The following is a 16,439-nucleotide window of genomic DNA, read 5'->3' as shown; positions in this document are numbered from 1 at the left end:
TGTGTAATTTACCCTTTTTCTTTCATCTAAAATTTATGATTAATTCTCAATCATAAATATTAGGATAAGCTACATGATTTGTACCTAAACAAAAATACTTTAGTTTGTCTTTGTACTCAAACTTTATTTTTTTTCAAAACTATACTTAATGTTTAGTTTAATTTAGGTTTTGTTTTGGTATCACGTCGTTAAAAATTTAACAATGATGTTAACGTGTCAGCATAAGATAATACGACGTCGTCATTGAAAAAAATTAAACAAAATACCACTTCAAATGTTCTATTAATTTTTTAACGATAGAGATAAAGTACCAAATTGAAACCTAAACTAAACTTTAAATATAATTAAAAAAATAAATTTTAGTATCATAATAGAACAAAAATAATAATTTAAGTACTAAACTTATAGTTTACCTTAAATATTAAAATTTGTAATTTTTTTATTTAAATCTTAAATTTTAAATTTGAACATATAAACTTTTAATCATATTTATTTTGTTTATTTAATTTTAAAGGTGTTCATGTGAGACTCAAGTTTGTTTAAATTTTTAATATCACGTTCGTGTTTGTCTATTTTTTGGGTTCATTCGTTTAATGTTCACGAATATGTTCGTTTAACGTTCCCGAACATATTCGTTTAACGTTCGTGAACATATTCGATTAATGTTTGACGGTCAACACTCTCTTTTCACCCTTTTATAAACCAAAAAATTAATAAAATTACATCGCTAGTCCTTAAGTTCTTAACCTTTACAGTCTGAACTTCAAAGTTCACCTTATACTTAAATTAATCCATATTTTCACTAATATTTAAACTATAAAAAATAACTAGTCCTTAATTTCCTTAACCTTTACACCCTGAACTTCAAAGTTCACCTTATACTTAAATTAATCCATATTTTCACCAATATTTAAACTATAAAAAAATAAAAGGAGAAGAAGAACCCGGTGAATGAGCTTATAAAAGAACTTATAAATGAGTTTGTTCGCAGACATAAACGAACCAAATAAACTTTTATTTGTATTTATTGATTTATTAAATCAACATAAAATTTGTTCATACTTATTTAATCGAGCGGAGATTCTCGTTTTGTTTTGTGCCTCTTATAGGGTAATATGATTGTGGATGGCCTAGCAAAACTTGCTTGGAGTTTGCCCTTCGGTTCTCACTCGTTTCAGCAAGCTTCTGGCCAAGGAGAGGAGGCATGCATTGGAGGACGCAGCTGTCACTTAGGCTTTTCTAGTCTTTGGTTATTTTGTTCTTATTTTGGGAAAGTATAAATAACGGTAACGAATCAATTTAACTTAGTGATTAAAAGAATCGTTGTTATTCCTAGAATTTACGGGTTCTAGCACCAACGACTGCAGCAGAGTGATTGAGTATTTATTGTTAAATGGGTAACCTAGTTTAAAGCAAAAAATTGTTAAAAATAAATTCATTTATTAGTAAGTACTTGTGACACGTCCCATGGTTTCGAAATTTAAGGCCCCATACTTTGAGAAAATCTGTTTACCTTAAATAAATATTTTTCTTACTGTATGCACACGTGAAGAAAATTTAGTGAAAAAACTTAATTCCAAATGTTTGGAATTTTTTTTATTTTGTAAGAAAAAATCGTAATATGATAAATTTTGATATTTTATAATTTCTTCTTACTATAAAATATTTTAGAGACCTTATTTTAGAATGTAGCACATGACCTCCACATCTTTTAGGACAGGCATGGCGGAAGTAGATGCAATCGAAAATGTGATAAAGAACATAACATTTTAAGTTTGGTGCAACTAAAATGTGAACTTTTTCGTAACATTTTTAGGTGAAACCGAAAATGTTATAATCTTCATAATATTTTCGGTTTGCAACAAAAAATGTTACATTCTTTATAACATTTAACATTTTAAACTGTGTGATTATGTCCAACTTAAAATATTCTATTTTTCATAACATTTTTGGTTTGCAACATAAAATGTTGCATTCTTCGTAACATTTAACACTTTAAGTTACGTGATTACGTCCGACCTAAAATATTATATTTTTATCATATTTTCGGTTATGTCCCTTTCTAATTTTTTTAAAGTCTTAAATTAAGTTTACATACCGCAGAATTACCCTGTTATCTTTCCATTAAAATAAAAAATATTAGCAAAAAGATAAAATAAGCTACGTTATTTTAACATGTTTGTTGACTCTTTAATTAGTTGATTGATTTGTTAATGTAACAAAAATTAAAAGTTTAAGTACAAAAAGAATTAAGGATTAAAATATTTTTAAAAAATCTAAAAAATGGTCAAAATAATGTGTATAGTTAAAAAAATCAAAAGGTATATATGAAAATAAATTTTATTTTTATTTTATATATGTATATAATTAGATATAGCCTTTTAAATTAGAATCAATCATTATATAATATTATAAATAATTAAATTGAATTTGAATATAAACTCAAATAAATATATTATTTGACTCAAAAATTTTTAAATGAAATTTGAATGGTAAAATGGTATTCCTAAACTCAAATAACTTGATTTTTTTACTCGACTCAATTGAACTCACCCCTAATTATAATATTATTTAAATTAAAAAATAGATATTCAATAATCATATTAGTCTCAATTATATTCGCGATCAAACAAAATCAAACCTTAAATAATAAATAAAATAAAATAAAATCAATTTCATTTTTCCATCCACATAACACAACACAAGATCCGAGACTTCAGCTAACAAGCATCGAGTTAATATTATTACTTTTGATTAAGTAGAGAAATTTATATTTTCAAAGTGAATATCGAGATTTAAACCGTATAAAATGAGATAATATAAGTATCTTTAACTACTCGATCCGTAAAAGATCCAATGTCATGAATGTTACTGAAAACAAAAGGTTAATAGGAAGGAACATGGTAGTATTTGCCTTTACACATGCACCTATACACAATGGGGCAAGACTCATCCACGGAGCACTTGAAGCTCGACCTTACCCTCTTGCACGGGAAGCACACTCCACAGGCGTGCGAACAGTCCGACAGGCTCGACCCCGTCGGCTCTAACTCCAGAGAGCCCTAAACCTAAACCTTAAACCTCCACTAATTATATACCACTTCACTCACGTATCAACGAATGATTTTATATTAGAAGATGCCAACTTAAAAAGTTACAATAAAAATTTAAATAACACAAAATTATATCGTTAATATAAAATACAAAGAAAATACATAAAATTATAAGAGAATTTAAGATTTTTAAAGAATGTGATTGCAACCTATACACCCCTTGATTCATTCCTATCTTTAATAATTATTTTATAACTTTTAAGGATTTAATAACTAACAAATTACGAGTATAGCTCAATTACCTATAACGTTCAAAACAATTAAATTAATTATCATAATAAGAAAGATGGAAATATTTATTAAAAGAACACAATATTTATATAATTAACATATATTACATCATCACTCAAACTAACTTATATCAAGTCACCAATCAAAGCCAACTTTTAGTCAACTTATCTTTTCCATAAAAAATACATCTTGGCCAGAGTTCTTAAAAAGGTAAATTCTGACATTATACCTATTAAAAATGATAAAAAAAACATATTTTCCTTTTTAAAAACCTTTTTCTTTTGTAAAAAAAAAGAGTAAATTCTGAAGGAAGAACCAAATTTGGATATATGATCAATTAATGAATTAACTCTAATAATGCCAGCACATAAGAAACTTACTTTAGCTAGACAAGAAGTTATTCCTATCAATACATATATTGTTCAAATGTGTAATAGCATGCAATGATTCCAGCTAGTTCAGGAGATGGGTTTCCCAAAGACCCTAATTGTTCCTATCAAGAACCATAAAACAGCACACAATGCACCCAAAATAGATATAATAAAGAATCCCTTGTTCCTACTTTTCATCCTACCAGTTCCAGAAGAGCTGCTGCTCATTGCTGAAACATTTGCATTTATTTTTAATCTACTAAAGCTAGACATTCGCTCAAAAGCACGGTTTACCAATGGACTCTCCGCTGCAGAAGCCGGAGTTGTGGGTATCGACTCCACAAACGACCACAGAGAAGAAGAAAACCAGCCTCCACCTCCGTCATTTTTGTCACCCTGGTCTTGCTTAGTACCGTTGTACACAAAACCTAAACACACGATAAAAAAAATAACCATACATAAGCATAGGTTCAAGTTCCCCCTTATTTTTTCCTTTACAAAGGGTTTTTTTGCCATGTCTACCGAACCATCCGTCTCATCAAGAGCTCCGAGAGGATGGAATGTAAGATAAGTTCACAAAAATTTCCATATTGATTTCCACATTTGTTCTACCTGAAGTTGGAGATGCATTCCCAAGATTTGATCCTGATGGACTGAAGGCATCACCGCTTTGGCCATGCGTCCAAAGTGAGCCATTAATTTGATCCGTTTGCAGCTGTTGATTCTGATCATGGTAACCCACCTGGTCCACAGTTGAATGGAACATCAACTGCTGATCCATCACGTTCACGTTTGGACCAGAATTAGATTGATAATCCACCTGGTTCAACATATTATCTCCTGATCTATTCATTTGAGGCAGCAACTGCTGATCCATCAAGCTTATATTAGATTGATATTCCAACTGGTAACTTGCCTGATGCATCACATTATCATACGAGAGTGGAACCGTTCCTTGATCAATAGGTCCAATGTCCTGTAGAAACATGACAGCATCTTGGTAAAGGTCAAATTCGCTCAGCCCATCCACCTCATTGAACTGCACATTCTCCATAGGTTTCTCGACATCAGAGATCAAAGGTTCAGGACCAAGGAGATCATCCATTTCCAAGAAATCCGTCTCACATAACCGGGGGAAGTGTTCAAAGTTTTCAACACCTAATGTGACCTCAGGTGCCTCCTGCAACTGCAATTGAGAAGTAGGTGACTGAGAGAATTCAAAGCTTCCTTGATCGTGGATAACCATGGGCGGCTCGGGAAACAGAATATCTCTTGGAGATGGATCCAGCAATGTACTTTGTGTCTCGCCCACACTGACACTCTGAGGCACTAAATGGCTAACACAAGATTGTGGTTGTGGAAATGGAGGCTCATCAGCTAATTGTCTCATGAACTCCTCAATATCCTGCAAAGGTGGCAGATCTTGAGCATCACCTTTTACATTATCACCAGAAATAGCCTCATCAGCTGGCTTCACATGAGTTGTAGTATCTACATGAGTTGTAGTATCTACAGGAGTACTATCATATTCCTCATCTGCCCACGCTTCTTCTTCAAACGGCGCCCCGTACTGCTCACCGTTTTTAGGACCAGGTCCGCTCTTTTTATACAATTTATAGAGAGCATAGTAATCCTGAAACGCAAATGAGAAACACATAATTAAGAAACAGCTCATATATACCAGACGAAAACTGGAAAAGCTTCTAAAGAAACATAATTCAGCCACATACCTTCACATTCTGGCACCTTTTCAGTTCCTCCTCATCAAGGGTATATTCATGCATTACCCAATCGGTTCTCTCACCGTTAGGTGCACGTCCTCTGTAGAAAACTAATGTTTTCTTGATTCCAACCGTTCGAGAATTGCAGGTAACAGTACGATCCTTCCCAGTTGCCTTCCAATATCCATGTATGGTTGCCCTATTTGACCTTGCTCCATTGGGGTACTTCCTGTCCCTTGGACAGAAAAAGAACCACTGTCTATCCCCATTCTTCAGTATGGATTGTCCTGAATATCAATTTTTGTTTATTAGAATATTAGAAAACCGATGAACGACCTAATAAAACAAAACCGAAAGCTAGAAACCAGAAAACATTATCTACTGATAGCAGCAAGGATTTCAAATAGGTATAAAGATTAAAGACACACCACATGTTGTTTTACAAATCATACACCATGATGGATTCATCCAACCAATTTTTACAATTCAAATCTCCATCGAAATCGATTACAAGAACTATAACCAAAGAAACAGTTCAATTAGTGTGCAAAGAAAACCAAATTCAACGCAGCTCAAACATATTTTTAAATCAATAGATCAAAGCGAAAATTAGCATATAAAAGAAACAATGTCCAGATAATCCTCATAAGATTAACTCGTAAAAGAAAAAAAATCAAAACAATACCCCAAAAAGGCAATTCAATCAAAACTTAAACTAAGTCAAAGCACCAAAACAACACACAAAGCACCAACAACAGTGAAACCAACAAAATAAAAGACGTGTCGCCGGAGAAAAAGCAAATCAACAATCAATAACTAAACCCTAAAAAGCAAACCTAGAAATTTTTGGGGTTTTAAGAGAAAAGGGTAAAATTACCAGGCAATTCCTCGGGATCCCACTTGTAAACATCAGTTTCCCTTATTATATCGAGCTTCAGCCTTTTTTTACAGATCTTTCTCTTCAAGTAATAAAGAATCAGCTCTTCGTCAGTTGGGTGGAACCGAAAGCCCGGTGGCCACACATCATCGTCCCCCAAACATGAATCAGACTTCACAACCGTCGCCACCACCGCCGCCGTTACCTTCATCCCTCTTGATGATAATAAAAAAAACCTTTTTTTGTTTTTTTTCTTCAATAAATGGACAAAAATTAGAGAAAATAAAAAGAAATCCGGATCAAGAGGGCTAAAAGCTGATCAAGACCCAAACTTCAAAAGAAAAATCACATTATAGGATTTTTTCCCCCGATAACTAAGGAAATAAAGAATTGCAGTCAAAAGGAGAAACTTTCGGAAGAGAAGCAAAGCGTTGAAGACTGTGTGGATGAGGGAATTTTATAATAGAAAAAAACCGGACTGATCCGAACCGGTTTGTCCAATCCCGGTTCTACTGATCTCGCGGCCTTTCTTTCCTGGAAGGTTCCTCGTGTTGGAAAAAACAGTGTACGACTCACCTTTTAGTAAAGGGTAAATGACAATCTTACTCACTGAATTTAACTCTCTCTTTATTTCACTCACGATACTTTTAACTTTTCAATTTGCTCACTGAACTTTAGACATTGAATTTTTTTTATCACTCGAATATCGTTAAATTAAAATTGATAAAAATTAAAAGTATAGTGAGTGAAATAAGAGAGAAAGTAAAGTTTAGTGAGTAAACGTGTAGCATATTTTATTATTAAAATAAGCCACGTGAGCACGTCATTACTGAGTAAACGGTCGAGTGACAAAAAAAGTTCAATGTCTAAAGTTTAATAAAAAAATTAAAAAATTAAAAGTACGGTGAGTGAAATAGGAGAAAATAAAGCTCAGTGAATAAACGTATAATTTACTCTTTAGTCAAATGTAACACTTGCCTTTTTACATCATTAATAATTAAGATAATATTACAATTCAAATTAATCAATTATCCTTTTTTTAGAGTTTATGCCAATTTTTATAAATAGTTTATTTTATTCTTTTTTTAATTTTATTTAGCTAAAAGATAGTATTGATTTTAATGATGATTGTCGTTCGTCGATTTTTTTATGACACTTTTTTTTTTACTTTTGTGGCACACTTTTTTGATTTTTCTTTCGATCGTTTGGTTGTTTTTTTATTTATGTTTTCTCAATGTGGATTTCACGACGCCACGACTAAGTAAGATAATGCATATTTGTAATCATATTGATCTTTCCCACTATGGACCATTGGATTAAATTTGAATGTGCAATTTTCCTTTTGTGGATAATTTCTCAAAATGCTCAACTTGATTTGCAATTCTCGATGATTTTTCAATAACTTAATTCTTTTTTGCAATTCGTTTATCGATGTAATCAAATTTGTTCGTATCTATTTTTAGTTTAAGTCTTTTGATTGAGCTTTTAATTTTTTTCATGTATGATTCTTATATAATCTAAAGTGATTAATTTCAATATTATAGAAAAATATCTAAATTATATATTTAATTTACGATGGTAATTGTAAACGCTATTGTAATTTTAAATATTTTATTTTTTTTAATAATACTAATTGCTTTTATTCAAAGAAAATAATTAATGAATAAATAGATTATTATTATTATTAAAAATAATAATTTTTATTATTTGTCAATATTTTAAAACTATAAATATATTTTAGAGAAGCAAAAATATATTTTATGTTGATAATATGTAATGTGTGCAAATAGATTTTATTTCCATAAAAGTAAGGGAACAACGTAATATTTGGATTACGATTGTGGATGACATCTTGGTTAAAAACAAAGTTAGACTTTAGAATTTCGATGTATTTAAGTTGAAATTTTAATTTGTGTAATTATATATACATTTTATTTTTATTTTAATCTCATAATATATATTTTTTCAAAGAGTAATATCAGATTTTTTATATTCAATTTTATTGATTAAATAAAACGATTTTCGAAGAAAAAACATCATATAATATGTGTAGATATAACGTAAAACTTCGACTATAATTTCCTTCATATCATTTATTCAATAAAAAAACTTCTAAAAAATTGAACCACCCAAATATAAATTTACTTTAATTTATAGCAGAAAAAAGATTAAAATTGTCTAACTATTAGATTATTAAAAAATTCAAATTAGCACCAAAATAAAAAAAATAGAGAATATGAAAATTTAGTTTTTCTCTAGATTTTTTTATGTTTTTATCAAAAATATTAGAAAATATGGGAAATTAAAAATATCATGATTCAAAAAATAATTAAAAAGTACTATTGAAATAACAATAACTTATAAAAAACTAACTTGTAGGATAAGGTAATAATTTAAAAAATAGATAGACAATTATATATTTATTTACAATTTAAGTAAAATATAAGAAAAATTATATTTTGAGAGTATCAATTTACTATGGTATAAATATATTAATGATTTTTTTAAAAAATAAGGGAAAATAAAATGAATTTCAAACATTTTGAAGGCCAAAAAGACATTAGAGGTAGTATAGACCAAAAATGTATTGGTCAAGTTCTCTCATTTAAGAAATATTAGTCAATGCTTTGAACGCACCCATTGTATTAGAAGGGGGAAAAAAGGGGCCCAAAAGCACACGAGCACACACACATGCACGCATAAACACACACACACGTCATACATGCATACTCACACACATACAGAACACATACACACGCATACATGCACCCACGTGTGTGCCTGTTGTACCCACGCTTTAACCTAGCCACCAATATACCAAATGTAAGTAGCAGTATAATGATATCCAATGTCAACCGTTTGAGGCATAAGTAAAAATGTACTCAAACAACGGAAAGTTTCCACTCATTCCATTAGTACAGATAGTAAACTTTGAGGTGAACTGTGAAGGATACCTGAGAACTCCGCATGATTTTACACTTTCATCTTTTTGAATCCAGTTTGGCACGTCGTTCTTCGTACGATGCTGCAAAAAATGAGTTGGTCTAGGCCGTGTCATCTCGCAGAAGTTGAAGAAAACGTAAAGGTGAGTACTTGAAAATGTGAGTTGCTGAAAGATTAAATATCACTAGTCGACCAAAACAAAAGTCGTCTCCGTTGATATTGTGTTCGTCGACACATCTATAGTAAAAAAACTCAGATAATTAAGCTATCAAATTACAGAACTCACCATCATCTAGTTCAAATGTAAGGAAAGATTAACGGCAAATAGAAGTAAAGGAAGGTCGCCCCACACTTTCCAAAAGAGATATGGTCTTTAAGATTATAAGGAACCCTACACTAGAAGCCATTCATTTCTTCCAAAACAAACATTTCCTCAATGACTAACACGTCTGCTACAGCGATGTTTGCTTTTCTAATAAAACCCTAGGGCATCGATCAGACTTGATTTTTTTTATAACTTGCATATTTGTCGACTTTTTCAGAATGAACATTGCGCACATCATGAATTTCTAGATGAGGTATGATCTAAACTGCCACCATTGTTATACAAGCAAACTTTTGAATTTTCCTAGATAAGTTTCTCTTTGTTGGTAATAAATATATCGAACGGCACCTTTTTAAACATGCTAATATCTATGAATAATGCAGGATAGCATCATTTTCTAGCAGTGATGGTGTTTTTAACGAAAGATCGAGTGTAGCAGCACTTACGCTCAGTTGGCCGTGACAAGAGAGGAATGTGGGAAGCGACCTTGATTGTTCCATCATTCAGCAAGCTCTGATCTGAAAAAAGTTGAAGCTCTTTCACCGAGATATATCAACATAAACAAATAGAACAGTAAGACCTTGATAGAAATGATATGGTAGAACTTGGTTTCTGCACCATTTGCTAAAGGCAAGCAACTCAGAGCGGCTTCCTGAAAAATTGCTGATTGAAGCTGGTATGCTCGACCCTCATTTTCCAAGTGTATACGCAGTGCTTGCCCAGAATCTAGTAATAAAACCACTGGATAATTCAAATATTTCAAACATAAATGATTGCCGACTTGGCAAATGTGCAAGTGATATATGGATGCAAACCGTAATATTTTGTGTTTGCTTCTGGATCAGGGCAAATTTTAGCATAGAAATCAGTACTCTATATTTAACATGAGTCGAAGATATGAGGTTGTTGCTGTTGTTGGCGGTGGGGTGTGTGTGTGTATGTGTGTGTTTTTGGTATCATGTACCTGAGGAGCAAATAAACTTGACATCTTCGAATTCACAGGATTGAAGGACCAATGGTATCTCTGGAGCCATGGCGTACTGAGGTTTTCTTGGTGTCTTCTCAATGTCCAATAATACATCTATCACCTACACAAAACGATTGATAGGTCACTTGAAGTGAATGTAACTCATGCCAAAAGGTAAAGATGCACGCATAACACACTAGAAATATGTAAAAAAATGAATAAACAAGCAAATACATTTGGATTGGCCAACAGGCATCATGCTGGTCAATATCGGGAAAAGGACCAGCTCGAAGGAACAATACTTAGTTCCAGGGTCTGTTTAATTCCACCTCTGACGTAGCAAAACAATTTATCAAAAACCGAAAACAAAGAGGTAAAGAGAATAAGTCACGCACTTCAACTGATTCGAGACCTTGGCCAATCATAAATAGCACAGCAACCATGCACCGCACCTGATGCCATAGGAAGGCACTACCTTTAACTTTAATAGCACAAAGCTGATCGCCTTCAAACCTGCAAGTAACAACAGAAGATTATCCACTTCATACATACTAATGGAACTTTAAAATCGACACTTAGAGTCTACCATTCTACCTAATATAAATATAAAATATGTGCATATATATATATATATATATAATCTCACTTGAATCAACTGGAACAAATAGATAGTCACCTCATATTAGACGAAGAAATTTCAAACTGTGTAATGCGTCGCCTGTAGTTGTGTACATTGGCTGCATCCATCTTACAAAAGTTTCTGAAGTCGTGTTCTCCAATAAATTTCTTTCCAGCATTCTCCATAGCCTAGCAATAAATAAATAAATACTGCATTACTATGTCTGAAATCTGATGAGAACCCATAAAGTCAGCCATGTAAAGAAAATGCTTACTGGGAGATTCAAATTTCCTCTCCAAAAGAAGTATTTATATTCTCTAGACAAACAACTAAACCTGCACTGAGAGACAATATGACATCACTTCACCAATAATATAGCTAACATAATGAGTTCAGAAAGAAATTTATAACGATAACAGAGCCAATGATTCTGGCTATAAATCCATCTAGGATGAATTAGGTTTTAACTATCCTCTCTAAACTGAATCTCCTCAAAATGTAAAAAAGAAATAAACTTTTTCAAAATTTAGAAAGACCTTGCACTGAAATCAATTGAAACAGGACTCCATCCTAAAATTCGAATATCGCTTGGAAGAACTCGGTTCAGTACTCTCACATAATCAATTTCTCCTTCTGATAAAAATTCAAAAAGTAACAACATCATAAGTTACGATATTTTGTGCCTTTTCTTCATTGTCAACTCAACATGTTTACATTTTTCTAGAGAAGCTGAAGCTAATAAATTGATAAGGCCATTTAGAAAATGGACTGCGTTTTACTTTATTAATCATCTAATGATATGTTATTCAAATTTGGCAAAATTCACCAACATAGAATGCCGATGTGATTGTCAGGCAAATAGAAACTACAGAATCATCCAAACTTTAATTAGTTTCTAATCTCGATCAAAATTTTTATTTTCCTTGAAACATGTGAGTTCACATGTACCAGTTTTCCCTAATTATGCATGTGTATTGTACCCTCCACTACTGGAATTGCTCAGGAGTCTATTTGACAGCACAAGTGAGGAAATTAAAGGAGCTTTACATTGAAGGATTTTATTCCATGTCAGCACTACTTTGGCCCACATTTTTCATTCTAGTTTCTCCAATTGTATAACGAGGTCTCTCAATGAAGAAGTGAGTCTGCTAAGACATTTGATGAAAAATTATAATGCTCAAAGCTCTTTAAACAGTTTGATCTACCCTCAAACCAAAATTGTTCGTCCTAAATAAAATACTCTGTTACTAGCTTTATTAGTTAAAAATAAGTCCTTTCATGTTCAATTTCAAATTTGCAATAGCATCTAGAAAATGATAGAATTCAAGGATTTGGAACAAGAAAAATCCATGAATCACAAACATCAAATTATTGTAACAGATACAGCTTTTATTGGAACTTAAGAGTCTCCAGGATAGAATAAGTGGCTCACCAATTTGCATCTCCGGAATTAATTCTCCTGAAATTTTGTTGTTTGCATCAATTTCTTTGAGGTTTGACCTTAAAAACAATGAAATCACCTGCATCAAGCATTTTTTTCATGTTCTTAGTGTTCAATAGGTAAAAGATAAACCATGGTTCAAAATTACAGTTAGATTAAAGGAGGTTCTTCTACTGATCAACTTACTTGGCCAACAGAGGATACCCCCTTATCTGTTCTGCCACATCTTGAGTACTGTGATTCCTTCCTGTCACCAACTAAAAGCCTTGTTTTCTCGAGAGCTTTGAAAATTTCAGACTGCATGAATGCTAGAGTTATACTAATATATCCAAGAGAAAAACTAACTGAATAATATACATCTGATACAAGTTCAAGTATATTATGATTTAAGAGTTGGTTTCTTTTTTTCCCTCATTTAAAAGATTCAAATAAATCTTGCACTTGTCATTCATCAGCTGTAAATTTCCGAAAGATATTTAAGAATCATACCTCAACAGTGGGATCCATTTGTGCTTCTGAAGCAAAACCATAAAACCTGTCATATAGAACTGGAATTATAAGACTTTGTTGCTTTCTACACTCTTTACCAATTTATAAATTTTAATTTCCTTTTAAAATATTATGAGTTCCAGAATCAAATGATAAAATGAAGCAGACTTCTATGGCAAAGAAAGAATCTTTGCTGATGCAGACAATAAATCTCACTTACCCTACCAACGCTGGTATCAGAAGGGCTTAATCTTGATATAATCTTAAATTAACTTTTCAATGGTATTTAATAGGAATCTTACAGATAAACTACATAATGAAAACAATGCCATGTAGATACTAGAAGAAACTCAGTCCATGTCCAAGTTTCAATGTCTCAATCTCTTCAAAATGCCACCAAGTAAAAAAGCAGGTACAGTATTTACATATTATAGCGGAAAGCCGGAAACAAGTCTAGATTTCGTTACTGTTCTCAAAGGAATGCTGCCCGAGCAAGAGGGTAAAACATAAAATCATCACTGTGGATGACCCTATCTGGCTGGAATGAAGGTTGAACCATGTTAAATGAAATAGACTGTACAACTATTAAAACTAGTTCTTCTGCCATAAATACTCGGTTGCTATTTTTTTTATCCTTTCCGTCCCCTTTACTTGAGGGTATGGGTTGTTTAGAGAAACTTCTAACAGTAGGAAATACGAAATTGACACCAAGCAACATAAATACTGCAAGGGATTATGGTTAAATTGTGTACCTTTGACCAAAATACATGACTTTTAGAGCAACATATCTCTTGGGATGGTGACTCATAATTGTCAAATTATAACCTGTTTAGAAAGGATAGAATTTGATACATAAGAAGATTCCTGATAACAATGTGATACTTCTTAAGCAAATATGCAAGATTAAGCAAAATACAATTACATAATCAAGGAAAACGTTTTACTAGGACAGTATCTTAATATACTTCAGGGCTAAAATGGTGCAACTGAACGCAAGCTGAGTAACTTGCTCTATAACAGATTACCTATGCAGCATTTTTATAAAATACTACTAATGCAACACGTCTCCAATTTCATATCACAGGAATCACTTGATTGTCATTGGCAAGCAAAAGAAAAGAAACTATGTAACATGTTTGAAATAAACACATATAGATATGTGAATAAGAATTTGGCATGTAAATTTTTCTTCTTTTCATCAAATGCATACATCAAATCTTCAATCGTTGTTTATTTTTAGAAGCTGCATAGCAAACTTGAAACAGGCAGGATAGATCAATCATGGGAACCAAAAGAATACAAAGAAGTAGACACCAACAAGATCGATTCAAAATAGCCAAATTGCATTAAATTCATTGTCAGAAAAAAAAACATGAATAATGACCAGATCCTGATGGCATAAGGATTATTTATTTTCTACGGTCTTTGGTAAATCTGTCCTTATTTTTTAATATCTTTCGTTAACAATACATCACCTCATAGGTGGAAACGTATATATGTATACTTCATCCTTTTCTGTTCTATCATATTTTATTTATCAGCATAATAAACTTGACTATTGCCACAGCACCACTCATGGAGTATATTCTCTAATAAACTAGCTGGACGGTTTTAACACAAATCTAACATTGACTCTCACATTTAACATAAATACAAGCATGTATGGTGGAGGACGTCTATTGGACCAAAAAGAAGTTCATCATTAAAAAGCCACAATTTTCTCATTAAGGTTTTATACAAATTGGCAAACTTGTTTGTCACATGAAAGAAGCAACATCTAATGAGATAAAGTAGAAACTTTCAACACAAAGCCATTGCCCGTTTACTCGAATCACAAGAAGCAATCCATTGAGAATTTTCCTCACTGTAAACAAACTCAAATGACATTTCAGATCAATCAATAGACAGAGACTAGAAAAGAAACCTGGATTTCTTTCTGTTGTTTTCTTTTTTCTCGTCTTATCGCCTCCAGTGTTTTTTCTCCGACTTTCCATACCCTGTTTGAAGCATTCAACATCAGAACCGTCATGCATCTCCTCTGTCGGCACCATACCAGTACTTATAGTCCCATAAGTAACAATTGCAAGTATTATAACAAAAACCTCCCCTCCCCTCCCTTTTCCCCCTCCTTTTTGGATCGAATAAAAAAATATGAAATGGACACAAGAAGGTGTATATAAATCATAAACCAAGAGCCAGGAAGTTTTTATAAAGTACATCAGAGACTACTGAATTGTAAATTGGAGCTTCTTCCTTTAATATAGCTACAAATTGATCATTTTACTAATAAAATAAATCTTGTTAAAAGAAAAAAAAAGTAGCAAAATGAACTACTGAAAAAAATTGTTGCAAATAAGGCGTTTCTGTTGCAAATTCTTCTATATACAAAACGGAAGAACAATAACAAATTACAGATAATAATTATAAAAACAACAGAATAGAGAGAAAGAAAAAACATCAAATTCAGTAAAGAACCTTATGGCAAAAACATTTGGAGAGTCGAGATGATAGCTTTGCGTTCTCAGACTCCAATTCCTGATTAAAAAATAACAAACATAAGAAATCAATAATTGATGAATAATATGAGATCTGACAAGAAATGGAAATTAAAAAGTAGGAAAAGCAATAAGAACCTGGACTCTATTTTGGAGAGCCTGTAGTTGAGATATCAAGCTACCGCCGATATCACTGCCACACTCGCTTGTTGAGTTTGACATTTTCACCTCACCACCGCCAGCGAATCGTTGCTAAAGCCGCCGCCGTTTTGCTCCGTTTATTTCCCCCCCGGGACAATGGAGATCTTGTTCGAAGTGAACTACAGGCTACAGCAGCTCTAAACTACGACGTATTGAACTTCAATGTTTTCTTTTAGATAAACTACAGTCCTTGAACTTTAACCACATTTTAATTTTGAACACTGAATTATAAAAAATATGTAAATATAACACGAAACTTTTTTAATTTTTCTTAGTTATTGACAATTGATATTTACTCTACAAGCATAATTACTCGAACCTGAATCTTCAAATAAAAAAATTATCATTTGTCACTAATTCACACAGTAGATTTTACCAACAATCAGTTGCTCTCAGTGGAGGATATAAAAATATTTTTCAGGGTAGGCACACATATGTTAACAACATAAAATTTTTAAATGGGATGAGTACAAATAAAATTTCAGGGTGGACACCATCCATAAAATAAGTAACTAATCAAAGAAAACTCAAATTTTATGGTGGACACGAAAAATTTCAAGGTAGGCACCATTAGTAAAATAAGTAACTAATAGAATAAAACTCGGATTTCACGATGGGTCTCTAAAATGTGCTCTGCCACTGGTTG

The 16,439-nt window shown here is 32.2% G+C and overlaps 2 protein-coding genes across 4 annotated transcripts; both read right to left on the bottom strand.

The window, feature by feature from the left end:
* Positions 1-3,725: 3,725 nt before the first annotated feature.
* Positions 3,726-6,736, bottom strand: LOC120155931 (NAC domain-containing protein 17-like). The gene is made up of 4 exons (XM_039167383.1): positions 6,314-6,736; positions 5,446-5,723; positions 4,328-5,348; positions 3,726-4,143 (listed from the first exon to the last, which is right to left on the bottom strand). Exons 1-4 carry the CDS (start codon positions 6,522-6,524, stop codon positions 3,803-3,805), a joined length of 1,851 nt encoding a protein of 616 aa, XP_039023314.1. The 5' UTR covers positions 6,525-6,736; the 3' UTR covers positions 3,726-3,802.
* A 2,392-nt stretch (positions 6,737-9,128) lies between these two features.
* On the bottom strand, positions 9,129-15,864 carry LOC120155797 (tRNA pseudouridine(38/39) synthase-like). Of its 3 annotated transcripts, none has more exons than XR_005519003.1 (15): positions 15,731-15,860; positions 15,573-15,632; positions 15,022-15,094; positions 13,850-13,922; positions 13,098-13,143; positions 12,795-12,905; positions 12,600-12,687; positions 11,704-11,800; positions 11,442-11,502; positions 11,225-11,355; positions 10,944-11,061; positions 10,546-10,669; positions 10,200-10,307; positions 10,028-10,094; positions 9,129-9,338 (listed from the first exon to the last, which is right to left on the bottom strand). XR_005519003.1 is itself a non-coding variant. In XM_039167260.1 (15 exons), the coding sequence occupies exons 1-15, from the start codon at positions 15,812-15,814 to the stop codon at positions 9,295-9,297; spliced, it is 1,323 nt and encodes a 440-aa protein (XP_039023191.1). In that variant the 5' UTR covers positions 15,815-15,864; the 3' UTR covers positions 9,129-9,294. The 3 variants fall into 3 exon arrangements, 2 of the variants coding, with proteins under 2 accessions (XP_039023191.1, XP_039023192.1); XM_039167260.1 differs by having other exon boundaries at positions 10,162-10,307; positions 15,731-15,864; XM_039167261.1 differs by having other exon boundaries at positions 10,028-10,099; positions 15,731-15,857.
* Between the last annotated feature and the right edge of the window lie 575 nt (positions 15,865-16,439).

Source organism: Hibiscus syriacus, unplaced genomic scaffold, assembly GCF_006381635.1.
Source record: "Hibiscus syriacus cultivar Baekdansim isolate YM2019G1 unplaced genomic scaffold, ASM638163v2 tig00111208_pilon, whole genome shotgun sequence".
NCBI classification, from domain to species: Eukaryota; Viridiplantae; Streptophyta; class Magnoliopsida; order Malvales; family Malvaceae; genus Hibiscus; species Hibiscus syriacus.
The sequence above is the reverse complement of the archived record's forward strand: the minus strand, read 5'-3'. Positions and strand labels throughout refer to the sequence as shown.

What these genes read in the sequence shown, in the direction of transcription:
- LOC120155931 (XM_039167383.1), bottom strand. Translation starts at nt 6,524, where the DNA reads ATGAAGGTAACGGCGGCGGTGGTGGCGACGGTTGTGAAGTCTGATTCA. An exon ending in AAAGGTGCCAGAATGTGAAG is followed by an intron (nt 5,349 to 5,445) that starts GTATGTGGCTGA and finishes TTTGCGTTTCAG; the next exon opens with GATTACTATGCTCTCTATAA. An exon ending in GAATGCATCTCCAACTTCAG is followed by an intron (nt 4,144 to 4,327) that starts GTAGAACAAATG and finishes TCGTGTGTTTAG; the next exon opens with GTTTTGTGTACAACGGTACT.
- LOC120155797 (XM_039167260.1), bottom strand. Translation starts at nt 15,814, where the DNA reads ATGTCAAACTCAACAAGCGAGTGTGGCAGTGATATCGGCGGTAGCTTG. An exon ending in AATTCCGGAGATGCAAATTG is followed by an intron (nt 11,801 to 12,599) that starts GTGAGCCACTTA and finishes AATTTTTATCAG; the next exon opens with AAGGAGAAATTGATTATGTG. An exon ending in CTTGTCACGGCCAACTGAGC is followed by an intron (nt 9,339 to 10,027) that starts GTAAGTGCTGCT and finishes CATTTTTTGCAG; the next exon opens with CATCGTACGAAGAACGACGT.